The sequence below is a fragment of the Labrus bergylta genome, chromosome 2, assembly GCF_963930695.1.
Source record: "Labrus bergylta chromosome 2, fLabBer1.1, whole genome shotgun sequence".
Classification (NCBI taxonomy): Eukaryota; Metazoa; Chordata; class Actinopteri; order Labriformes; family Labridae; genus Labrus; species Labrus bergylta.
In genome coordinates, this window is record NC_089196.1 from 28,366,702 (window position 1) to 28,393,807 (window position 27,106).

At 40.9% G+C, this 27,106-nt stretch overlaps 1 protein-coding gene across 1 annotated transcript; it reads left to right on the forward strand.

Annotated features, from left to right (window-relative positions):
• Positions 1-504: 504 nt before the first annotated feature.
• LOC109990977 (protein mono-ADP-ribosyltransferase PARP14) lies at positions 505-24,804 on the forward strand. The gene is made up of 23 exons (XM_029279216.2): positions 505-724; positions 2,070-2,152; positions 5,359-5,386; positions 5,813-5,887; positions 6,445-6,612; positions 7,920-8,045; positions 8,181-8,282; positions 9,413-11,591; positions 12,091-12,591; positions 12,922-12,997; positions 14,975-15,211; positions 15,809-16,030; positions 16,602-16,713; positions 17,096-17,245; positions 17,677-17,739; positions 19,342-19,527; positions 20,072-20,275; positions 20,693-20,811; positions 21,089-21,324; positions 21,425-21,696; positions 21,868-22,007; positions 22,974-23,148; positions 23,447-24,804. Exons 1-23 carry the CDS (start codon positions 538-540, stop codon positions 23,725-23,727), a joined length of 5,922 nt encoding a protein of 1,973 aa, XP_029135049.2. The 5' UTR covers positions 505-537; the 3' UTR covers positions 23,728-24,804.
• The last annotated feature ends 2,302 nt before the right edge of the window (positions 24,805-27,106 follow it).

The window sequence follows — 27,106 nt, forward strand, 5'->3', positions numbered from 1 at the left end:
AAATGTGCGAAAAAAATCACATGCACAATTTAATTAACGCATAAAATATTGTGTTCTACTTTTTGGGACTTCAGGGGCTCCGTGAATTAGTTTTATTGGGTCATTTTCACTTACATAATGGCACTGAATACAGATGGGTGACGTCATCCATTAATATTTACAGTCTGTGATTGAATCCTGAAAAATCACAAAGAAAAACAAATCTTTAATCAAATATTGGATTGGAGAAAGCAACTCAAGTCTTGATCACAAAAACCTTCATTTTACGTGTAAAACTGTTTTAATATTCACATTTTAGAATAATAATTTACTATTTACTACAATCAGGACTTTATCAGGATGAAGTAATATATAAATATGTAGTCTATAGAAAGTATTTAGAGGCTCCCGTGTGTTGTTACAGTGAGTCAGCTGCATAGAGATCAGTTTTGTTTCCATGTCGTTTAGTGAAGAAACGAAAGTGAAAGCAGTTTGAAATGTGACGCCTCGCTGCCTGTTTGCTGTCAGTCTGTCGGTGAGCTCGTACCGGACAGGATCATGGAGGAGACCGAGGAGTGTGTGCCGGTGATCGTGGAGGGGGTCTGGAGTGCGGCTCAGACTAAAACAGTGAAGAACAAACTTCAGCTTTACTTCCAGAGTAAGAAGAAGTCCGGCGGAGGAGAGTGCCGGGTGGAGGCGGAGGAAGGAGCCCTGCGAGCGGCTGTTTACTTCAGAGTAGAGGAGGGTGAGTCTCCCTGAATGACGGTGAAAACCAACAAACACCAAGTTACTGCTCTGATATCTGTCGGTTAATCACATTTTATTGCAGTTTTAAAAAGTTCAACAAAGTGACTCCGAGTTTAAACACTTCACGATGGACGTAACAGAAATAACAAACAGGCCCGATTTAAACTGCGACACTAAATCTTTTAGAAAGTGAAATATACAAAATAATTTAAAAATCTTAAAACCTTTTTTTACTTATTTATACTGCAACCTTTTGAATTTGAACTGTGATGGAAACACTGATAGAAACTCTTAAATCTTAGCACCTGGATTGGCAGTAAAAGTTGGTTAACAAACACCCGGACCTTGTCTGCTGACTTCCCAGCATGCACTTCAACTCTTACGCTCCTTTTCCTCATAGTTCAAACTATTAGTCATAAGCAATAAATAGACTGCTGAGTCTATAAGAAGTGGACGTAGAGCCTCTAGTTTCAAAAGTGAAGCCATAAACTTTATGTTCTCATCATTAAGTTAGATGACTTAAGAAATAATTGATGTAAGAGAAAATTAGTCACTTCTTAGATTATTTATTTGCTCAGTTAACATTTTTTTAATTAATGTATTTTATTTCATATTTATTCAAAATGCATTTAAACAGGAAAACAAGTTACAGACGTAAAACACAGAGCGATAACAAACACAGGTCAACATCTCCTGAGTCACAGAGCAGAAAAGTCAAAGGTCAAAGCATCTACAACCTGACGCATCTTCCTCCCGACACCTTCAATCTACTTTTATAAAGACTTAAAGAGACAGGCTCCCTCAGACACAGATCGTCCTGCAGGAGTTTCAAGACGCGCATTGTAGACAGAGAAGAAGAATGTGTTTTATATGTTAGCTGGGAGGTGCGAAGCAAAATTACAAAGTTTGAGACAAATAAAAATTTTGAAAAACGTTTTTACATTTTATAAAACAAATTAACAAGGGGTAGAACACTTTACCAGTCTCAAAACAAATTTACAAACTACAGATTCTTTCTGTAAAATTTCTTCCGATCTCCCGGTAGGTCTGTAAACTAGAGCTCAGGACTGTGGGTCCAGTTTGTTGTGATCTGATCTTCCCTCCTATTGGATGCGGGGAGTTGACGTCACAGAGCGCAGATACGCTCTTGAGCGCTGTGCTAACTAGCAGCTAACTCAGAACAAATGTTCCACTGTCACCTGAAGCTCGGCAGATATTTAACGTTTCTTTTGTTCATATCTTTTGCGATAGGAAGAGGAGGACACGTCAAACTCTTCTAAGTCTTCTGGTTTGAGAGAACTTTGCAGAATTGTTAATGACTGAAGTGTTTTGTGTGATTCCAGTGAGAGAGAGAGTCCTCGCTCGTAAAAACCATGAAATCACTGTGGACAATCAAGCTGTGACGTTACACCTGAGCTCTGCACCGGTGAGTACAACTAAAGGGCAAAATAAAAAGACTGTTTTAAAAGTGGAAATGCTGAATGACAATTCTAAAGAAGGAGGGGTTATGTGTTTTCATTGATTTCTCTTATTTATGACTGAACTGTTTTGTTCTGTTTGGTTGTTTTCTAACTAGAGGGTAACAGTCTGACCTCACAGCATGCCACGGGACAAAGTCTGCTTGATTCTAATGTTTACTATCGTAGTGTCTTACACTGTAGCTGACCGCGAGTTAAACATTTTATACCGCACGCCCTCCTCTCTCGTTCCTCTCTGTTGCTCCTGTAGGCGGAAGAGGAACGAGCACGGCACTGACACTCGCTTTTCTCACTCAACAGAGCCCGTTAGCTTGTCTTACAAAGTGGAGATAACGGTGCATTAATCATATCCATGTCCGTGATTTAAATGTTGAGTTTTGATTTGTGTCAACACCGCTAGTCGTTTGTCGACGAGCCTCTGAGTGTTGTGATTTGAGTCAGCGGCTCGCTTCTGTTTTCCTCCTTCAGGACAAAAGCACCTGATGTCATTGTGTTTGCAAGGGGGAACTCAAATTCACAGAGAAAATAATTCAAAATGTAACGCATGCGGTGTGGACAGCGAGCGTGCGATTGTGTGCGTTGCGACCCAACATCCAAAGCTCGCGTGCTGTTAGAACACTATTTTAAAACAAACCCAATATTGTCCACCGCTGAGGTTATGGAACTATTTCTGGACGTGTCCTCTGCAGGTGCAACAAATGTTAAATGTCTGATACTCTTTTTCTACTAGTCATCATTCTGTTTATTTAAGTCCATGATCAGGATTCAAACAAACAACCTTCAACATCTCATTACGTCAATACATGATAAAACATAAACTGATACATTCAAGTGCTGGACACACAGGGAGACCACACAGGGTTAAAGTTATTTAAAACTGTAACTGATGCAACACATCTCAATAAAAGAATATGCAGTCTGTATGTTAGTGGTGATTTCAATGGTGTGTGTGTGTGTGTGTGTGTGTGTGTGTGTGTGTGTGTGTGTGTGTGTGTGTGTGTGTGTGTGTGTGTGTGTGTGTTTGTTTGTAGTGGAGGGAAATTAAGCAAATCAAACCAGAGCTAAACAGAGAGAGACAGAGAGAGAGAGAGAGAGAGAGAGAGAGAGAGAGAGACAAGGTAACAGGAGGAGCTCTGACACTGTCAGGGGTCGTCACAGTCGGTATTACACTCAAATACAAAGTCACAGTGTTGTAGTGGTTACGTGCAAAGATGATTAAAGATTAAACTCATCTCTCCACCCAATTACTTCTCTTTTGTCTAAAACCAAACACCTCAAAGCTTTTATTCAGTCACCTGCTGCTTCTTTTATAACAGGCGTTTCCTCCTCTGTGGTTTAAATTCCTTGATGAGTGACGCAGCAGGAAATTGGACTTTAACTCTCTGCTCTGATGTGTGTTTTGGACTCTGCAGTTTGTCAGGGTGTGTTTCAGTGCTAACCTAACAACAATCCTGAGACATTTAGTGAGGGATCATGTAGAGTGAGCGGCTCTTGTTTTCCCTTTAGTTTTTACATCTTTGATCCTCTTTTCACTGCTGTTATTCTCTCTATCCTTTCTGCTTTTCCCACAGTAAACAAACTTTAAATGAACCTTCCATGGATTTATTTGTTTACAGTTAGTCCTTCAGAGTCGGTGATAAGAGCTGCGTCCATAGCAACCGTTTGCTTTCATTAGTAATGATGTATTCTTCTAATAGACGGTGATCTGTATAAGGAAAGCAGACGGTTGCTATGCAACATTGGCCAATCAGACTCAGGCTTAGACTACTTTATTTATCTCAGAGGGCGATTCGGTTCCACAGTCCGCCCAGACCATGCATACATTTACAAACAAACAGCAGAAGGCGTTTATAAGAGATAACAAACAAATCAGACAAAGATGAGCGCTGGCACACTGACACCCTCGTGTGGTCTCTTTGAGCAATGACACCCACAAGGGCCTGACGAAAAGCACGGTTTAAGGACAACTGTAATAAATAAATAAGTCAATAAATACATAACTAAGACATTCTAGGATGCACTGCCGTCACATTGAGGACTACATTCAAATAATGTACTGGTACATACAGGCCGCTGCTGCAGGAGTCACAGGAATAAACCACTATCAGGTTAAAGAAAGCCGGGACACTGAGAAGCGCCCCCTCTCTCACCAGACTATCAGAATCAAGTATTTGAAACAGCTGTGTAATATTAACCATTTACATCCTGTAGATATCATGTTGAATTGGCAGTGGTATTTATTTTAAATCCAAATTGCAGACCTACAAAAAATAATTCTACTTCCACCTTTTCTTCAGTTTGCTCCACATTGTCTCATAATGTCTAATAAGGTGTATCATCTTATTTGACATTGAATTGAAGCAAAATAAACGTAACACCAAGAAGAAAAATTAAAAGTAGTGACTTTATGTTTTTATGGTTGCAGTTTTCATTCAGGTGAAACTACTCTACATCAGGGCCCGACATATGGGAGTTTTAGGGCCGATATCGAAATGAGGAAGAGAAAGAAATCTGAAGCCAATATATTGGCCGATATCTTTCTCAGACCTATCTTTGATCTGTAGAGATTGATGGAAATAGATGAACACATTTTCCGTTGATCCCTTAAAAGCAGTTATCAAACACTTGTGGAAAAGATATTTAATGAAGACGAGATGGTCAGAGTGATGATGTTTCTTATAGTCCTTATAGCGCCCTCTGCTGGTGAAAGCCAGACAGAGATCTGCTAGTGTAATATAATGAAACTCAAATTAAATTATGTTTGACTGGTGAATAAATGTAGTAATATCGGCGCATATCAAAGATGAAATCAGCCAATACCGATAGTGACTTGATATGATAATATCGGTCAGTATTATCGGCTGGCTGATTAATCGGTCGGGCTCTTCTCTGTTTCAGCCCACAAGTTCACATGTTTTTTTTTTTCCCTGATAAAAATCTGAAACTAAAATCTGTTGGTTTGACAGTAATTTTGATCTTTTACAGCTAGTGCTGGTGGAGCTTTTCGCTATCCTGCTTATTTTAACAGGACACAGAAAAAGCAGTATTTAGCAGTTTATAGTTTCTACATGAAACAGATTTATTTTGTAATGTTTGTTTTTCCTATCGTCATTTTCTTCTTTGTGAATGTTTTTCTTTTTCTTTCTCTTTTCAGAGTCCAGCGGATGGCGCTGATGTCTCAGGTGAATCTGCTTTATTTGTTTTATCTAAAACAGCTCAAAGATATTCATCTTAGTTGTTTAATCTTGGTAAGGTCCATTTATGTCCAAAAACGACTACGATAGTTTTTATTTAACAGACAGGAGGAAACATTTGTTTGGGACTATTTTAAGATGAGGATTATTCAAGATCCGTTGCTCTGGTGTGTTTTTGGAGTAGCATTACGTGTACGAAGGATTGAGTCATATTTGAACACTTCCGATTCACATGCAGACTCAGACCTGGTCCACGCGTAGGCGGGTATTTTTGAAAACGTAACTTTTTCTGTGTTTTGACCTTTTTGACTTTATTTGGAGTTTATCATTCCTATCTCATATTTTAATTAACTTTCATGATTTTATTGAATGTTTTTGACATTTTGAATGAAAATCGATTGTTTTCATTGTTAGATTCAGCGACAGATTCAAAGATGCCAGAATCAGAAGTTGAGCCTGGAGATGGAGCTTCTGCAGAGAAACAAGACGGTAAAAAACATGCAACAAAGAGCACAATATGTAACTCTTACACCTAGTGTTTAAAATGGGTACTGCAGTCCAAATTCCAAACATTAGAGAGAGAGCTGTCTCCCCCCACCCCCTCCTCTGTAGAGTCGATGCTCAGGCAGGTTGCCATGTGGTGGACACTGAAGCTTCAGTGTTTATCCAGCTCTGCATGGGTCTGTAAACCTTTCTGTGTTCTAACCTCTCTCCATTTTTCAAAAGCATCTCCAATATTGATCCTAGTTTGAGCACGTTTCTGCTCGTGGAGCTTATTAGAAACATGCAGAGTTATTTGACCTGATAACTGGTCTCATATCTGGCAAACCGAGGGGCGTCCAAAACGGCCGTGTGTAGTTGTAACCTGTAGTGTGAAAGTGGTCTGAGTAGTCTGAAGACTAGAAGAAAAAAATATACAAGCTCAAGTCCATTTACCATTTATGCTTGATTATGTTATTTCTTTTTCACTGGTTTGAAACAAATAATAAGAAATACATGGTATTGGTAATAGAAGGTAAAGCTGGTTATTATTCATCTCCTCTCAGAGTCCATTCAGAGCTTCTCTGTGGTTTTGGACAATGTTGGGTCCAACATGTCTAGAGATCTGCTGCTGATGCTGGTGGAGACCATCTCAGGTTTGGACGACAGTTTTTACAGTCTGGAGATCATCGTGGAGAGCGACAGAGCTGTGGTCACCTTTAAAAGCCCCGCAGGTACGAAAATAACACTGAAATAATACATATAAATACAATAAAGTTTTTTGAATTGAATTGAATTGAATATATCCACAAAACTACAGTGAAGACACCATAGCCTATAGATGTAGAAGTAATACACCCATACACAAAAATATGCATACGTGTGTTTTTATGTACTGTCCTGTTTATGTTTGTTTTGATTGTGTTTTTGTGTTTGTGCAATAAAGGTTTCATTCATTAATTCATACAAAAAAACATAAGTGTGCAGTGAGAATGTAAATACATGAACATGTTGTTTTCTAGATATTTCTGCAAGTAAAATGATAATGAGAGAAGAGTAGAAAATGATGTAACACAGCTAAGTAGTCCTCGTCATCAAAAATGCATTTGCATACATCAGAAATTTGTTGACTATCCATTTATTTATAATTCATGAATAAGTTCAAGCTGACATTCGAGGCACACATACACGGCAAAAAAACATTGGCACACGTTTTACCTCCACTTCTCTTTCTGCAAAGACTCATCTTAAAATCACAACTCTAAAAAATAGTGTTCAGTTATGAAAGGGACCCCTTCAACTTCTCAACATTATTACACACCACAACTTCATTCTTTATGGCACCACCGACACTCGTAGACACGGCATAACCTGATGGTGCCCTAAAGCCCTGTTTCCACCAAGCGATCCAGTTCAGTTGGATTCGGTACGGTACCCATTTATTGGCGTTTCTGCCGTCAAAAGTTGGGAATGGTACCAAAATAAGGGATCCGTACCGTCCTACTTATTTGGTTCCCTCCTGTTGGGGTGCCAAGGGTTCCGATCGGACCATAAAGGGTCCCTTCTTTTCTGTGTCCCTGTTCTTCTTGGTTCATTTATAGCGGGCTACACAGTGTTGGGCTGCTATGATGTCACACTAATAAATAGCTGACGTAGCTACAACGGGGAATATCTTATATTTGGGAAAGAGCTTCTTTTGAAAAGTTTAAAGATTATCAACTTGAGCGCTCAGAGCGACGGCACAAAAAAAAGAGGCGCGCTCGGAAAAAAGACACCGGGCGCTGCGCTTTTCCTCTGGGCGGCCACATGCAGCTGCTTATGCTCTCTCCTCATCGAAAACTATTGAAAACAGACACTCTAGGTGAGTGTCAGAAAAAGCTAGGTGGACACAGGGCCTGAAAGACAGAAGACAATATATCAGCAAGTGAAGATAACAAAGGCAAAGTCAAAATATTAGATTTTACAGACCCTGAAACAGTTCTGATGTAGCTTAAGGCCTCATTAACTCCTAACAAACAGGTTAATCCAGAGTATTTTGCAGATGTGGAGAAGTTTCTCACTATGAGTCAGACCAGCCAGAAGCTGCAGAAACTTAAACTGACCGCCTGGAAGTTAGAGGAAACAAAGAGCGTCCGAGTGGAGAGTCTTCCTTCTGCTGTGGTTGAAGGTAAAAGTGGTTTAATCCCAGTAAAGAGGTCTGTGGTTAGAGGACGTCCTGTTGACATGTTTTGGAATCAATGTGTTTAATAAGTTTTGTGTCTGTTTTTGTTGTTCTCAAAACGTATTTCTGATGATTTTGCAGACCTGTTGGAGCTGTTCTTTGAGAAGAACTGGGCTCTGCCAAAGAACATCACCATGGTCCCAGATGAAGAGGCTGCCATTGTCACCTTCCTTGACCCCAAAGGTTTTCCATTCAGCTTTCCTAATTACTCACTGTTATTTGGTCAAGAGTGTTCTTTAAGCCCAAAGACCAAAAACCGTTTGGCTAAAAGTAACTATCCAATACACTCGGATCTGACTGTTGAGCCTTTGATTGGTTCATGATGGACACTACTGGTAGGATCTAACAACCTCCAAGAGGCAACCTCAGAGGCTGGAATATAAAGTCGACATGGACACCCCAAAAAAATGTGGCAATTTTTTTGCTATAACAAGCGCCAACCTACAGTGTTTGTAAATTAAGCTAATGTAGAAGAGCAAAGAAACTGCAGTTCCTCAAGTGTCCACTTGAGGCTGTCTGCAAAAGCCAAGGAATCCCCATTAGGTCCCATTTTAAAAAGTCATTTTTCACAGCCTGGTTCATGTTGAAATCTTAAAGCATGTGGCTAGTAAAAACATTACGGGGTTTGAATTTCTTTTATAACTCATTTATTCTGATAATATAAAGGCTAAGAGATGTGCATAATTAGGGGCGTGCCAGTGATTCATTCGGCAAAGTGCATTTATGAACACAACACACACCACCACCCAAATGTATGCAGCAGATGGATTCATCGCTTGAACTCAAACATAAAGAGTGAGTGATGCAGCGTCACTTGATCAGAGCATTGACTCTTTATAAAAACGATCAAAGCAGCAAACCAGACGAGCATACTATAGGTCAGTAGTTTTTAAAGTTGGTCTCCACAGACTTTAGGAAACATACTGTATGTCTGTAAGTACGAGTGCATACGGTGTTGTTAAATAAAATAGATGATGATCCCTCAGTTAATATATTTGCGATGCCAATTCTGTTAGCCAGTAACTTCTGGCTTCAGAAAACTAACGTGGCTGCAGTGGAAATGCAAAAGTCAATTCTTCAAAAATGTTATGAACAAAACAACAGGTGAAAAACAGGATCGCTATATCCAATATATTTACAGTCTATGATATAAACAGACCTAAGCCAAATGCAAACTTCAAAGCAAAGGCGTCAGCACATTTTTGGCAAAATTGTGTATCCTATGACCTGGATGACTAATGTTCATAGAAACCTAAGATACATTCATGAGTACTAATCAACTACTTACTCTGGCGTTCTGTTTTTATCTGCAGTTGTGAAAAACATTTGCATCAAACAAGAATACGTGATTGGATCCACTCCTGTCAAGGTGTATCCATACTACGAGTCCCTTGGCACCGCCCTTTATGGAAAAGAACGACCAACATGGAAGATGCCTGAGCCTTTCACAGAGGGTGTTCATCCCGTTATCTGGAAATTTCTCCAGATGAAGAAACTGTCTAACGAAATCAACGACCAGATGCGTCCATACTTCTGCAGCGTGAACATGGAAAACCCTGAAGTGAAGATAAGCCCTATCCCAAATTTTTTGAGGCAGAAAGGTCTAACCGCCCAACAAGTCGATATGTGGAAGAGCACTGCTCAAGATGCCTTCCGTCAGCACATGTCTCAGTACACTGCATTCGAATGTACAACAAACGGACCTGCATGGAAAGCTGCAGAGAAAGATGTCCGTTCCGTCGTCAGGGAAGATGCCCACCTTGTTTTGGATGCATCCAGGGGGGTTTTGACCGTGGCTGGGAAAGCTGACAATGTAAAAACATTCAGGGTGTCTGTGGAGAACATCGTTAGTAAAGCCTTGAGTCATATTGAACGGCAGACAAATGGAGTCTCTGAAGTAATGAACTTGGCCCCTGCAGTTTTCTACATCCTGCAGCAGGAAGGAATTCAGAAAGCTACACAGGACATTTCCCCTGAGATGAACCTGTCCTATGATAAAAACTCTCAGAAGTTAACCATTACAGGGCTCTCTGCAGAGGTTTCCAAGACTAAGGCATGGATCTTGGAGCGAAATGTGGGTAGGAGTAAAAAACAGATAGAACTTCATTCAGGTCTTTTAGACTTTCTCAAGACCGTGGATCCCATGGACATGTCACACCATCTGTTCACCTCCCATGGCATTAGTGCCATCTTCAGTGTTGAAAGAAAGGGGGTTTTGCTGTTGGGGAGTTCTGAGGGTGCTCTTGCTGATGCAGAGAGAAAGATAAATGCGAGTTTAACAGTCATAATGCTGGATGTGGAAGACCAGGCAGTTCTGAATCTTCCCAACTGGGTTGATCAAAACCGACAGCTTTTGGACACTTACAACTCTTCAAAGAAGAAAACAGTGTCCATCCAGATCTACCCTGGAAGACAAGATCAAATAACGGTGGCAGGCTTCCTGAATCCAGTGAAAGAGGTCAGTCGTAATCTGAGAGAATTCATTAAGTGCTACTCCCGAATTGAAGAAAGAATTCGTTTGCAGTCTGCTGTCGTTGAGTTCATTGACAAGAAAAAAAAACTAGAATGGTCCAGCATTGCAAAAGACAATGATGTGAAAGTGAATTTGGATCCACTAAGGCAAAGAATCTATATCACTGGGGCTCGTCTCCATGTCCAGAAAGCCAAATCCTGCCTTGAGGAACTGACTAGTTCTCTCTTTAGTGACAACCTGAGAATGAATAAGCCTGGAGCAAAGAAGTATTTCCAATCTCAAGAAAGCTGGTTTCAGGCTAATATAATGTCAGAGTTCAGTTGTGTGGTGATGCTTCGTCCAGAGAATCAAGAGGAAGAGGAGGAAGAGAACTATGAGGATGAAAATGGCTTTATTTACTGCAAAGTGAAGACTGCCGGTGGAGTCCTGGTGTCTGTAAGCAAAGCAGACATTTGTCATTTTGGAGTCGACGCGGTGGTTAATGCAGCTAACGAGGAATTGCAGCACATTGGCGGCCTGGCTCTGGCGATGCTCAAAGCTGCAGGACCAGAGCTGCAGAAAATCAGCAACAACTATGTCTCCAAAAATGGAAAACTACATCCCAGTGATGCCATCGTAACAACTGCTTGTAACCTACCTTGCAAGTACATTGTACATGCAGTTGGTCCTCGGTTCTCTGACTACGACAAGAAGACCGCAGTCTCCCGTCTGAAGCGTGCAGTTAGTGAAAGTCTGAGAAAAGCAGAAAGCGTGAACTGCTCCACTGTTGCGCTACCAGCCATTAGCTCAGGTGTGTTTGGCTTTCCTGTTGACCTCTGCGCTGAGACCATAGCTGAGGCAGTGCGGGAATACTGCGACAGTCCAGAAAGCCCAGGATCATTGACTGAGATTCACCTGGTAGACAACAATGATAACACTGTGAGGGTCCTGGCAGCAGCTTTCAACAAAGAGTTCAGCGATCTTGGACCAACTATGACTTTACCACCGCAGTCAGGAGGACAAAGTTCTAGGGCTTCAGGGTAAATTGTAGATTTTTTTAATTATAGTATTAGAAGATAAAACTGGGCTTTGGATTTGGTTTAATGTTTAATAAATTAATGTTTCACCTTTTAAGAAATAGACTGACAGTATTATGATGTTTTCTTTTTCTTTAAAAGTTAGTTATCCGCCCTTCCCTTAGTCCATCAGTCTGTCCCTTCTTTGTGTTTAATGTAGGCTAGCAGAGGCATACTGCTAGCAAATAAATCTAGATTTTCAAAGATTTATGTCCACTGATTGTTACCACTCACACATCCATACATTTGAACATACTGACACTAACTTGTTAGCTTAGCTTAACACAGAAGAGAACATGCTAGCTAGAATGATAGCCATCTCTCAGTCAACAGACTAGTTTAGATTATGAAAGAGATGGGACAGAGAATAGATATATTTAGCTAAATACACAACATACAGCATGTAAATCAAAGACTTGTGACAAGTTGGGTCTGTGTTTGACCATGATTTTCCACTTTACAGCGGGTATCAACGGGGCAGAGGTCGAGGTGGACAACGGCAGTCACCAAGGGGGCGTAAGTTTAATGAAAGAGGAGGACGAGGAGCTCAAGGAGGAGGACGAGGAGCTCAAGGAGGAGGACGAGGAGCTCAAGGAGGAGAACGAGGATATAAAGGACGAGGACAAGGATATCAAGGACGAGGACAAGGATATCAAGGAGGAGGACAAGGATATCAAAGAGAAGAAGGATATCAAGGAGGAGGACGAGGATATCAAAGAGAAGAAGGATATCAAGGAGGAGAAGGACGAGGATATCAAGGAGGAGGACAAGGATATCAAAGTGAAGAAGGATATCAAGGAGGAGGAGGACGAGGATATCAAGGAGAAGGATATATAGCAGAAGGAGGATATCAAGGAGGAGGAAGAGGAGCTGGTGAGACAGGAGCTGGATTTGAGTGGAGTCTGCAAAATAACAGGGGTGGTCAGAGCCCCAGGGGACATGGCAAACATGGAGGGCATGGAGGGTAAAGTTCTTTCTCTTATTTATTTTCCTATCTTTATTTTTGTTGACAGTTTGTAATGCTTAATTTTGTATTTTATCTTCGGTGAGGTACTATAGAACACATTTTGGAGTCCAACTCTAAGGGTCAGGGAAAATGTCAAACCAATGCAAATCATTTGTAAGAAAACAAATCAAAACTAAAATTTAATTAAAGTAAAATTGTTGCATAGGGAATTTGTAATATCTGCCAAACATTTCACAACAAAACAAGAAAAAACTAAGTCTGGAATTGGTAAAGGAGACCTGTGATGACATCATTTTTGTTTTTTCATTGTTCTTCAACTGGCTGCAGGCCTGGGAGGATGGAGCAGACCACAAATGAAGGTCTGAAGATTGCTCTCTTGGAAGGAAACATTCAGGACCAGACTGTGAGTGACATGTTTAATACCATGGTTTAGTGTTGATATCAAGCCATAATGTTGATGCATGAGTATAACATTAATTGTGGTCGTTAGAGTGATAGTTTGGGTTCTTTGGTAGTTGGTTTGTTATGAGGTACATATCAATAGTAAGTATATGACCTACAGTAGCTGATAGATGACAGCACAGTCCAGTTTGGAGAAGACAGCGTTTCTACACAAAGCAATAGCCCTATTCAGACTACTGTAATAGTGCAATATTTACATTCCTGTCACGTTTAGCCTTCAATCTGAATCTCACAGAGGCGTAATGGTGGGACAACGTGACCCTCCCCCTCTGGGCAACCTTTAGATGTAGTAGCAGAGGGGTTACAGTGGCGAGATGGGATTGGCAGAGCCAGTGTGGGAGCAGTGTTATAATAATAATAATAATACATTTTATTTATAAGCGCCTTTCAAGACACACAAGGACACTGTACAACAATCAACATTTTAAAAACAGCGACGGATTAAAAAAAAACAGCATACAATAAAGAAATGAAATGTAGTACAGTGTAATTGCAGTTAAAATGTTAGTGAGTAGGCGATCTTGAACAGATGGGTTTTGAGTCTGGATTTGAAGATGGGAGAGAGTCAATGTTGCGAATGTCAGGTGGCAGAGAGTTCCAGAGCTGGGGAGCAGAGCAGCTGAAAGCTCTGCCCCCCATGGTGCTGAGGCGGGCAAAGGGCACAGTGAGGTGGATGGAGGAGGAGGATCTGAGGGAGCGGGCTGAAGTGGCGATGTGAAGGAGGTCAGACAGATATGGAAGGGCGAGGTTGTGAATGGCCTTGAAGGTGTACAGGAGGAGTTTGAAGATGATTCTTTGCTTCACCGGGAGCCAGTGTAGTTGCTGTAGGATGGGGGTGATGTGATGGTGACAATATGGGCAACAGAGTTTTGAACCATTTGGAGCTTATGGAGAGACTTATGAGGGCGGCCGAAGAGGAGAGAATTACAATAATCAATACGGGAGGTGACGAGGCTGTGGACAAGGATGGAGGTAGTATGGGGGGTGAGGGAGTGGCGGAGACGGTTGATGTTTCGTAAGTGGAAGTATGCAGACCGGGTAATGTTATTGATATGGGATTTGAATGATAGTGTGCTGTCGAGGATGACACCCAGATTCTTAACCTGAGGGGAAGGGGAAACTGAGGAGCTGTCAATAGTGAGGGAGGAACTGCCAATTTTGGATAATATGGATTTAGTGCCAACGAGAAGGATCTCGGTTTTATCACTGTTTAATTTAAGGAAGTTTGAGGAGAACCAGGATTTTATTTCAGATAAACAAGAAGTGAGGGTGGAGGGTGGAAGTGTGGAGTTTGGTTTACTGGAGAGGTAGAGCTGGGTGTCATCCGCGAAGCAGTGGAAAAGTATATTGAATTTACGGAAAATATTGCCAAGGGGGAGAAGGTAGGTGATGAAGAGAAGGGGCAGGACAGAGCCCTGGGGCACACCTGTAGTGACTGGGGAAGGCCCGGATTTGAACTGTATGAACTGAGTGCGGCCTGAGAGATAAGAGTGGAACCAAGTAAGGGGGGTGTGAGTGATGCCAATGGAGGTTGTGTGTGTGAGTGCATGTCTGACGATGTGTACGTGGAGCTCCTGCTGTGCCATGCTCACGTTGTGCTTCTGCACAGATTGGGACAGCAATTGGAAGTTGTTGGAGAATTGATTAGAATGTCTTCAGGCGTAATGACGGCAGAGCTTTGTTACAGCGCTGTATCGGAATTGCACCATGAAAAGGGCTTATGATTTGCTGTAGATAGGGTCACAAGAAACACAAACTTTAGCCATTTAAAAAAATCCTACATGTAAAACATGTTATTGTGAACGCTGTATTTCCGGGTACAGCCTGAACAGCCATCTGCATTTCTGCTCAATGAAAAAACAGATCTTCTGAGTTGTTATCCTCTTCTTGTGTTTGATGTTGAGATTTTGATCTGCAGACTCACGTCATCGTCAACACCATCGCAGAGAACATGAACCTGACACAGGGCGCTGTTTCCAAAGCCATCCTGCTCTCAGCCGGGCCCGGCCTGCAGGCAGCTGTTAAATCTGAAGCTGGCGTGTCCATGCTGCAGTACGGAGACGTCATCATCACCGACAGCTTCAACCTCATGTGTCATAGGGTCTTTCATGTGGTTTGCCCTGGATGGGACAATGGAGGCGGCCAGGCAGAGGAGGTGAGGGGATTTAATCAAAAACGTTTGGGATTAAGATACTTTACTTACCTGGTGACGAAAAAATATAATAGTGAGTACATCCACATGAATATTTCTCTGGACATGCATGTTTTAAGAATCAAATGCTGCATTGGAAGTGACACTTTCGAGAAGTAGACAGCTGAGGAAATAACAGAAAACCTCATCCAAAATTCCATTGATATTTGCGCTAGTGCTGTCAACTAAAATAAAAATCAACTTTGAACGAATGCTGCACAGAAACAAAACACATTCTTTACCGTTGTAATAATAAGCCTAAAACCAACAGCCTGTTGAAAATCCAAAAGGACTGATATTTTTTTATACCATTTGCCAGAAACACAAGTTTATGAACTTGATTTGGATCGAGTGCAGCTCTCTCTTTATTTATTGAACTACTGTTCAGAGCGTACAGAGGTATATATTTGTGAAAGAGACTTTAATACCATTGTGAAATAGTTCAGTTCCTTGCTATTACAGAACACCAGGTTACCTTCTTGTCTGTATCTTGTTTTGGTCCTACTAGTTTGGTCTTTGATATGCAGTTAAACTTGTGTTAATGTTGTCTGTTTGTGTCAGACATTGATAACAATCATCAGATATTGTCTGGTGACGGCTGAGAAACTCAAGATGACATCGCTGTCCTTCCCGGCCATCGGTACGGGAAATCTAAGCTTCCCCAAAGACGTGGTTTCCAGAGTCCTGCTGAAGGAGATCCACAATTTCAGCAGCAGCACATCTCCTCGCCATCTGAGAGAGGTGGCCATCGTTGTCCACCCGAGTGACAGACAAACTGTGGATGTGAGTTTCTAACTTGTTGACGAAAGCGGGACATGTTGAAGTTCTTAACAAGTTCTGGATGTGACAGCTATGCATGCAAAATAATGAAAGAAAAGTTACTTCTTGTTTTCCAAAACAGCATAATGTATGAAACCACTTTTGTTAAATGGAACGAGTAGACGTAATTTCCGGTAAATAATCTAATCGTTATCAAAACTAGCAAAAAGTCAGATTTTGGGGTTTTCCAACCTCACATTCAAAGGTTTTATTTAATTTTCAATTTAATTCAAAACTCCTGTGAGCAGATATTTGACCATTATCAGGAAGGAAAAATGTATTAAAACAACTCATACCCCCAGTGTTTTGCTTTCCATCTGTAGGGAGCATAGTTTTGGGAAACCATATTTAAGTGGGCTTGTTTTATTTTTTGCAGGACATAAACCAGCTCTTCCCAAGCTCAGTAGTTACTTTATCACTCTAGTTATCTTTTTGTTCAATCCACATGAAAGTGTAAAAATTCTTCCACATTAAAGGGTTAATTTAAAGACTGCTCCTTTAAAGTATCTTGTATACCCATCCTTTTGTTTTCCAGCGTTTCACCAGAGACTTTAAAGGTCAGACAGGTCAGAGAAACTTCCAACATGAAGCCCCCGAGTTCAGCCATCCAGCGGGGCAATCATTCCGTCAATCACAGCAGTCTTCAGGTATGAGGCATCTGACACTATTCATTTAAACATTTGCTCTTAAAATAGATTTTATGTCCAAGAAAACTTTTAAATAGACGGACAAAACTAACATTACTTATTGTAAGTAAAGACTTACAAATTAAAGTACTGGTTTAAACGCACAATATGTAAATTCCACCGCCGGAGGGCCCCGTCATCGAAACAATTACAAAAGATGATGTTGAGGCTTGGGGGGAATCATAGAAGTGATTCTCTTTGCTATGATTAAAGAGGCCTTAAAATCCAATCATGATCCCACTGTGTGTGTGTGTGTGTGTGTGTGTGTGTGTGTGTGTGTGTGTGTGTGTGTGTGTGTGTGTGTGTGTGTGTGTGTGTGTGTGTGTGTGTGTGTGTGTGTCAGCCTCCTTCGGTCAGGTGGGGTCCCCCTCTCTAGGCGTGTACCAGATGCAGATGGGCACTCTGACCCTCGAGGTATCGTCTGGAGACATCACCAAGGAGACGTGTGATGTCATCATCAACGCCTCCAATCAAACATTTAACCTTCAATCAGGTGACTGGTTTTTCTCCTCTACATCTTTTTTTCTTGGTTTGATTATCAGAACACAAGTATTTTACTAAACATCACGTCTGCTTACGTCGAGGAATGATTTGGGGAATTGTAATACTTGCAATATTACTATCACCTACTCTTGTTATCAAACGTAACCTTGAAGCTTAGGTTGTGCATATAGGGCTGTAACAATTCAGTCCACTCAATACGATCAGGTTGACGATACTGGGTTCAAGATAAGATTCTCTAACGAACTAAATTATCTGCTGGCAGATCGTTTCTGTTTCAGACTCAGATTCAGAGGGGTCAATTTATTAGGAGAATTCGTTCCCCAGCTGAGAACCACTTTGTTGCAGTTTGTTTAAATAAAATGCATTACTGTTCATGTTAAAGCTTCATTATAATACCTTTGTTCTCTTATTAAATCTTAGGAGTGTCCAAGGCGATCTTAGACAGCGCTGGAATGAGTGTTCAGATGGAGTGCGCACAAATAGGTATGTAGCTGGAGATCTTAACTGATCTCAGAGTGTCCTAAAGATATCAACATACCATCTGTGCACCTGACCACACCTTATTTTAAGACCAACACACCCATGAGTGCTAACATGGTCTAAAGTTCAATTGCTATAGAGGGCTGCAGGGATGACGTATTTTTGTTGGCCAACCCAGAAGTTAGCATTGCCCTGTTCACTTGTGACTTTTATTACTGTTGATGAGTATCAGTGACCTGTTTATATTCTTGTTGACTCAGCACTTTATTCTGTCTGTACTGGAAGCTGCTAAGAGCATCAGTCAAGGATCACTGTTGTTACTCCAAGGCTGCTATATTCAGTGCCTCTTTCATTTGACCTTGTTAGCTTTTTAAAATGTCTTTCGTCTTTTGTCTTTCTGTTATTTCAATTCCTTGCAGAAAAATCATTCGCCCTTTGGGGACGAATAAAGATGAAGTTGAGTTGAGCTGGTTTCCACAGCAAAAAGCCTCTGGGTTTTTTCAAATGGTTTTTGGATTATTGGGGAAAGAAATCCTGCAAGGGGAAATTCAGTTTTGCACTCTGTTGTTAAACATGCTACACACACACACAGGCTGAAATACACACACATGCACTAACAGGATCCTATGGACATGCACTAATGGAGAGATGCCAGAGTGAGGGGGCTGCCCACAGCGAGCGCTCCTGAGCTGGTGGGAGTACCTCTCCAGCTACCAGACCAAAATTTGGTCCACACTTGGACTTTAACTAGCGACCCCTCCAGTTACCAACCCAAATCCCTACAGACTGAGCTAGTGCTGCCCCAAAATAAGTTCTGTGGCAAAGGAAAACTTCAAAACGTAATTGCAAGAGTAAAAAGCTAACGTCAGGCCATTAAGGAACTGCTACCAATCGACTGACTCCAACGTCACCACCACTAAGCTTCCAACCAGTAGATTAGTTTCCATGTTTGGTGTGATGACATTTAAAAACCTTTTGTAAAACATGTAAATTCTGTAAAATATACAAGTGGGGCACGTTGCCGTACAAAAATACTTTAAAATATCTTAAGCTTGTCTTTTTCACAGACCTTAATGTGGGTATCTAACCAAAAATGGACTTTAGGAATCATTACTGCACCGCTATATTTACTCGACAGTCCCTGTTACGCTGCTACACAAACCACAGCTAAAAGCTATCACTGAGCCTGACTTTAGTGCCAGTGAGCCTGTAGCCTAGTGCCTCTACTTACGTGCTGCATTAAATGTGAAGGTGTATCCTGCCTTACCTTTGCCTCCCCATTCCACAACTTTGCATTACACATAGCAGACAAGGCGCAACAGTTTTAGTTTAAAGAATAACTTTATTATGAACTACAATGTTGCTGGAGCTTTTTTGACAGCTTCAAGACTTTTTCCATTCTCCATGCACCTTGGAAGTTGATGAAGTTAGAAAACCCTTCTCTGCTTCTGCAATGGCACTTTGTGCCAGGTGTACAATATGGCTCTTTGTCTTTTGTACCTGTTGCTCATCCACCATCTATAGATTACATCAGTAGAGTATCTGTCCTGGGGAAGTATGTTTTACTAGACTTTGTTATAAGTGTTGTTTGTTTCCTGTCTGTAGTGAGTTCTCCTGGTTACCAACCTAGTTTAATGATCGTGACGTCAGCCGGGCAGCTGCCGAGCAGAAACATCATCCACATCGTTGGGCAGAGCGACCCCGTGAGGATCAAAGAAATGGTTTACTCAGTGCTCAAGATCTGCGAGGAAAACAAGTTCAAGTCTGTCGCCTTCCCGGCCCTAGGAACAGGTCTGTGCAAAAAAAAAAAAAAAACATGTCTGTCTCTGTGTGTAGTTATTACTTATTGACAGAGAAACTTTGTTTATATCATTACTTGATCATTTTATGATAACTCTCCTCTCGAAGGGACTGAACTGGTTTCTCTCAAACATTTCCCTTTTCATCTTTTGTGTTGTTTTCTTGAATTTGTCATTTATATCATTTCACTGGTTCCCCATGCAGCTATGTTGCTTGAATCAATACTGATTTATTTGATTGATATTGGTGGTGCAACAGTCGTCACTGTCAGGTTGGATTAGAATGCCAAGTCAAACTTAAGACCAGGGACTGTTGGTGGAACTGGTCCCAGGTGTTGACGCTGATGCTAAGAAAATTTAGATCATCAGCAAGATGTTTAAATAATCAAACACTTTTAAATCGGGACTTTAGTGAACCTGAAACGTTCTGCAGCTATCCAAACACTTTTGAGTTTAAGAGATGGTACAGATTCTCTTTTTCATCCTCACATCATCACCATCGTCATCATCATCACTGGCGTTTGTCTGCCTGTTAGGTCAGGGAGGAGCCAACCCGTCGTTGGTGGCTGACGCCATGGTGGACGCGGTGGTCGACTTCGTGAGAAAGAAACGCCCCAAGTCAGTTCACAGCGTGAAGATCCTGATCTTCCAGACATTCATGGTGATGGAGTTTCACAAGTGCATGAAGAAGAGAGAGGGAGAGGGAGTGGAGGAGAAGGGCTTCTTCACTAAGATCAAAGGTATCGTAACTTATTTTTGGAAGGATATAAGCTCCACCTAATTTAATTATTTTTATCCTTTGTTTCTTGTTGATTCCTCGCTGTGGTTTTGCAAACCCAGGCCTCTTGGCCTGAGCGCGAGTTTTTTTGAAGGGTTACTGTCTTTCAAAGCAACAAGGCATGGAGTTCTAAATCTTTACCACAAAATGGGTCACCACTGATTATTTCATACTTTCTAGGTTTTATACATGCAGCAAAAACAAATGTCCCAAACTAATCATTGTTTACATTAAGCTCCATAGACATTAATAATGGAACACATTTCTGAAATGCATGTTAGATTTATCTGCAACATATTCCTTTGTATCAACCATGATGTCTTTACAAATTTAAACTTTTCTACACTCAACTGGGATATATCCTCTACCACTGTTTCAGACACTTTCACTTCGCTGTTTGCTGGATCAGTGGACAAGCGGACCAGGCCTGGTAACTTGGATCTGGAGACAGAGGAGTTTGAACCTACAGAGTTTGAGTTCTGTGCTGACAACCAAACGGTAAACATTCAATCATTTAGGCTGTGGGTCTGTCATACATAACTACCAACGTTACCCTAAGCTTAGAGCGCAACTACCAGAGTGGGAGCTCGTAGTGTTGCCAACCCAACATCGAAAACGGATAGTAAAGATTTATGACAAGTTCATGAGAATATAAGGGCTCTTTGAATCCAACCTTAACATTCACACAGGTTAACTTCAGAAAACAGACAGAGGTCCAGACGAGTGAATAAAATGTTTTTGCAAAATTAAACCAAATTCCACCCCACCTCTTCAGGCTTTGGTTCTGGCTAAGAAAAAGATTGAGAAGCTGATTTTGGATGAGCAGGCAGAGAAAACCATCCAAGACCAGTACATCAGTCAACTGTCGCAGGAAGACATGGAGAAGCTGAAGGACCTGCAGAGGAACCTGACTGTGAGCATCCGTCTGGACAAAGGGCAGGAGGACAAGGAACCAAAAATTCACCTGGAGGGTTTGACGAGGGACGTCTCCACTGCTGAGTCTACAATCAGGTCAGCAGATTCATCAAAAAGAGAAAATATATAATAAAGACTTAGTCCAGTTCTCAAAATGCTAGGCTATTCCTTTACATGTTTTGTTCCTGTCCTTAAGGGAAATCATACAGAGGGTGGAAAGGCAGGAGAACTTAAGAAGTAAGGCCATACTGGCGAGTTCACTTGTAGAGTGGCAGTTTCAACACCCCAACGGGAATAATGTATCCTTCGACATTTTCACCAACCTCAAACTGGAGGAGGCTCTGGAGAAAAAAGAACTTGTGAAGCTCAAGATCAACAATGAAAACTACAAGGCTGATGTCAACTTTAGAAAAGCAATTTCAGTAAATGGACATAAAATGGTGGAGCTACTCAGAAAAGACTTGAAAAGTGAGTCATTTTGTTTCTCTATATCTCACTAAGGTAGTTTTCTACAAGGTTTATGGAAATAACTCAATGTAAAACTAGACCAATGTGGATTGTATAAATCTTCCAAAAATGTTGTACAAACACTAGCTACACAAGCACAACAAAAATGATTCTTGGTTATTTTCTTTGCAGGCGATGCTCCTCTGCCGTCAAATTGGGAAGACATGAAAGGCGACCTCATCAAGCTGTTTGCTCTGACTGCAGGAAGCAAGGAATACAAGGATGTGGAGACGAAAGTAACAAAGACCGGTCTTACGATAACCATCATCAGTGTATGTTCACTCTCTGATTATCTAGTCCTGTGTTCAGTAAAAGCATTAGTCAATTAAAAAACGAATTTCCCCCTGCGGGATCAATAAAGTATAAATTATTATTATTAGCCTGCATGTTGTTGTGTGTACAGGTGAATAAAATAACTTTGGAAGATCAGTTTGTGTAGCACATCAGTCAGGTTGAAGGTCCATCAGAAACCAAGTCCACTTCTCAAAGGTCTGTAACTCAGAGTGTTCCTCCCTCCCAGTGATATGAGCCAGTGTTTCCCACAGAATGACGCAGTACCTTTGGTCGTGGGGTTGGCAGTGCATCATTTAATCCCTCTATCTGCTCCGTCTCAAGGTCTAATTCACAGACTGTCTGTTTACTGTGCAGCAGCCGTTAATATACCTCGGCGGCCCGTCCAAGTTTAGTCTGTGTGTGTGTGTGTAGGAGCTATTTATTTGTTTTTAGAATTAGTTTGGTCTAATATTTTGGTGATGTTGTTTATTTAGTTATTCAACACGTTTTCTTAATTTAGAATAGATTTTGGGTAATATTTTCTTATACTAGTTATTTGTTTAGTCAGTTTAGTTTTGCATTAGTATTTTTGTTCGGTATTTGGGTAACACTATGGGCACCTGAGGTTATTTAGGTAAGAGGCAGGTAGAAGACAAGCATGCACCTGGGTGGGCCTATGGTTTTTTAAAGCGCAAGAGAGGCAGCAGGATCAACGATTTCCTTTGTTCTTTTATTTGCTTGCTTGCTTTCGACCAAATAAACCACCAGAAACGCAGATCTTTTGCATGGACTTCTTTTGCCTAAGTACATCACACCCCCATGGTGCATCAGTGGTCATTTGATTATGTTTGATTAAGTTTATTTTGATTTCAATCGGACACTCAGAGCACTTGATATGCCTCTATACACTGTAAGGGTGATGGCCTTTACTATACCTTTAAATATGTCGTTTTCTGTATTTGCAGATTGAACGAGTCCAAAGTCCGACACTGTGGCAGAGCTACCAACTGAAGAAGAAACATATGGAGAAGAAGAACAATCACACAAACAACGAGAGGCGACTTTTTCATGGGACAGGAGCCGACTCCATCGATCTCATCAACAAAGATGGCTTCAACCGCAGCCACGCAGGAAAACATGGTAATTAACAAAGAGTATGACCTACACCTGGTCTTTGCAAAGTGTCTTGAGATGAAACCTGTTATGATTTGGTGTATACAATGAAGATTGACTGGCTGATATAGCAGGTTAAAACAATGAAATGTTGACATGTGTTACTGTCTGAAAATTGACTATATAAAAAAATGGATGGTCTCCATTGTACAAAATTTAAGACAAACTTTCCCAAGCAAAAGGGGGCTGACAACATCAAGGATCTGTCAACAGTCCATCTTTTTATACAGGCATGATTGTTAATTTATTTTTTCTTTGTTTGCAGCTGCGGTGTTTGGCAACGGCACATACTTCGCTGTGGATCCAAGCTACTCAGCACAAGGCTACGCTAAGCCGGACACTCAAGGGCATAAGCGCATGTACCTGGCCCGGGTCCTGGTCGGAGACTTTACCCAGGGAAGAGGTGGCATGCTCACCCCACCCGCCAAGAGTGTGAATACTTCAGATCTGTATGACAGCGTTACTGATAACAAATCCACTCCATCCATGTTCATTGTGTTCAATGACACGCATGCATACCCCGAATATCTTATCACATTTACATAAACTACTACGATCCTTTACTGCAACAGCTCTGAGAAAAATGCACCTTTGTCTAAAGTGTTCCAGTTTCACCGAGCACTCAACACAAAAATGTATACGTAGTTACAAGTTATATTTTAAGCTCAAAATGTAAGGATTGGAACAAGCAACTTTTGGCTTATTGATACACAGATTATCAGGTAGTGTTGTAGTACTCAAAATTGGTCTCTAGACCACTTCTTGAAGGTCTAGTCTCGGAATTGAAAGCATTTTCACTCACTGTCTTGTCTCTGCCTCAGACTGGGTGGACTCCAGATTTTAAATCAAGACCGGTCAAGGCCACCACTGAGAGGCTATTTTCCCACATCATTACTGTGATTAGAAGAAAAACGTCTCTTTCTAACAGAAATTAATAACTTAAATTCATTTGTAGTTTGATTTTTTTCCCACCTGGTTACAGCCGTAACCTTCAAGGTGTTGAAGACTAAATGAGTGACACGCCTGCTGCACACAAGATGATAATTTTTCAGTGATATTTATGGTCTCGGTCTCGCCCTGCCTTGGTCTTGACTCACTCTTGATCCCTCAAGGTCTTGGTCTGGACTCGATCTCAGAGCACTCTGGTCTTGGGTATACATCCTGTTAGTGTGGTCTTGACTAAAACAATATTATCAGTACATAGATAATTGGCCTATAAACGGATCCAATGGTGAAATCTTTAAACTGCCTTCTGTAATGATCGTCTAAAAACAAATGAAATTCAGTTTAATACTTCGCAGGATAAGAGTTTGTTTTTTTCCTTGCAAATGAACATAAATGATTAATCACATTTTCAAAATGTTTACTGATATACCTCTCTCAAGGGCTCCATTGATATTTCTAAGCTTTCTGTGATATTCTGTATTAAATACCTAATTTTTCCAAGGGGCAGTGTTGTTTTGTTGGTTTTTGTTGTTTAAACACTCCTGGATAAATCTAGCAGAAACCATCATAAGGCTGCTGTGTTTAAAATGTATTTCTTGAGTTTACGTCCTAATCCAACTAATTTTTTCCTCTTTGTACTTTTGGTTTTACTTTTAAATAAACTCTGAAAAACTTCAACTATTTGGTAAAGTTTTTGTTGATGCCTACAAATGTTATATGGTGTTTGAAATAAGATAAATTATACCAGGACTATTTCCATAGAAATTGTGGCTGTGGCCAGGGTTGTGGACGTATTGTTTAAGTCTTGAGTTTAGTGATTTAGCAGCTCCATGTTTTGTTTTTTGGATGCAGATATAACCATAGTTTGATAAAAAAAAAAAAGATGTAGAGCTGTAGAGGACAACTAGTAAATGAGTTATCAGCTAACACCTTACTCTAAATAGTTCCCTTTTCTGACTGTGTTTCTGCAAAAGCGTTGCAACTAAGCTCAGCCATCATTACATCTTTATGGATACATGTTTATTTCACGATGGAGTAATATCTTTGTCCCGGTATGTGAATTCTCATTGCAGAAGCACGGCACAGCGGAAGCTCCATACAGTGGGTCAGACATGCACAAACACACAGCGCTATGCCCCCCACCCCTCTGGGTCAGTTTATCCCGTCTCGCCCCTGAAACACCTCTGTTCTGTTACCACCTCCAAAGAAGGTATAGAGGGGGGATCACTTTGTCCCTCCCTTACGCCTCTACTACATTCAGATTGAAAGCAAAACATCACAACTGTTATCAGCCGTTGATAGGGCAACATTTAAACACCAAGGCAACCACGCCCTTTGGATACCCTGTATTTATAATTTATTTGACTTTAAAAAGAACCATCATTTACAATCTAAACATCATGCAGTATTTCACAAGTCTTAAAAGTAGTGATTGAGACTAAAACGAGTAAGTAAGTCAAGTAAAACATTGACTGTGGCAATAGATCAAGTTAAGTAGGTTCAACTATTTATAGACCAGTTTTTTTGCAGGAAGTAAAGTTGCCGCTGCGGGCCATTAAATGCAGATTTAAGGTATTTCATTTTTAGACCATAGGCTACACCCAGTTTTTATATCAACAGTTTACTGCAACATTGGCCATCCTGTAGCTTGTTTAATATTTTTTTACAACTACTGCATAACTTGCCAAAACATGTTGAACAAAGATTCATATTTCTCAGAGGATGAATTTAAATGACTGGAGATCCAATGGATTTATATCAGGCCCTACCATGAAATTCACGTTTGTCAGTAGGATATTTTGTTCAAGCTTTAATAACCTGCAAAACTAATGGAATAACCATTAATATTAGCTATTCCTTATGTTATATTCAGCATATGGTGACCCCATCCTGATGTCTACACATACATCTAGAAAACACTAATATGTCCCAGTTTTGAACAGTTTTAACCAAACCAAAACAATCAGGGGTGCAAACTCATCAGGGATGAAAAAGATGACATGGATCCAAACTTCCTAGGGGGGTCCAGGGGCATGCTCCCCCGGGAAGACTTTATTAAAATATCAGCTTTAAAATGTGAATTTACAGACGATTTTAGCATTCAAACCTACTAAATAAGCAGTGCAAACAATAAGAAAAACACAATTGCTTGTCGATATCTATGTTCTGTTGCTCCCAACCTTCAGTCCCTTTTTATAAATGGGATGAATTTGCAGAACAGGGCTTACAATGTTCCACTAAGGGGTGATGTGTCCCCTTGCAGTCACTATGCAAGTAGCTCTCAGAGCAAGAGTCTGAGAGAGCATCATAATACAGTCATCAAGTATGACAATATTTTCTCTTCTATCATAAAATATGTAACATTATCAATATATTAACCTGATGTTTTGCTCCTGCTGATTCTCATTAAGTTTATATTCCCTCTGTCCTCATTACGTGTTGACCAGCTGTCACTTTAATGTTGCCTGAGATAATAATGAACCAGAAAGCTGTATGAAGTTACCTTCAGCTGGCACGCATTTCTCTCAACATCTTTACCTATGGCTACCAAACAGTAAATATGATCAGACAGGATGTTTAACAGAAAGGCTGGATTGCTAGCCAGACTTCGAATCTTTCCACAGTGTTATCACGGGAAAATAACGTTATGTAAATTAGCCATGTGCTGCATTGCGACTCATTGAATCAGGTTTCATGCTTCTTGCGGTCGGCACAGCGATATTGCATATCGAGAGGAGGGTCCGCGGAGGATCTGAGCGCCCCTGAGCGATTTTTTGTTAAAAATCACCTCCAAGATTTTGTAACAACGCGGACGGGTTCGCGCCGACAGCGTTGCAATGATTGGCTGCAGGGCCCGGAAGTACTTTCTTCAGGCCGTGTTGACTGCAGTCAGTATGAAAAGTCTCGACGTTTGCAGGGGCCGTGCTTGCCGACCCCCCCCCCCTCCTCCAAATGTTTTTATTGCAAATCTATATGAATC

Excerpts from the sequence above, each read along its gene's own strand:
- LOC109990977 (XM_029279216.2), top strand. The coding sequence starts at position 538 with ATGGAGGAGACCGAGGAGTGTGTGCCGGTGATCGTGGAGGGGGTCTGG. Across the intron at positions 15,212-15,808 it reads GAGGCGGCCAGGCAGAGGAG|ACATTGATAACAATCATCAG; the intron begins GTGAGGGGATTT and ends TGTTTGTGTCAG. Across the intron at positions 21,697-21,867 it reads ACTCAGAAAAGACTTGAAAA|GCGATGCTCCTCTGCCGTCA; the intron begins GTGAGTCATTTT and ends TTTTCTTTGCAG.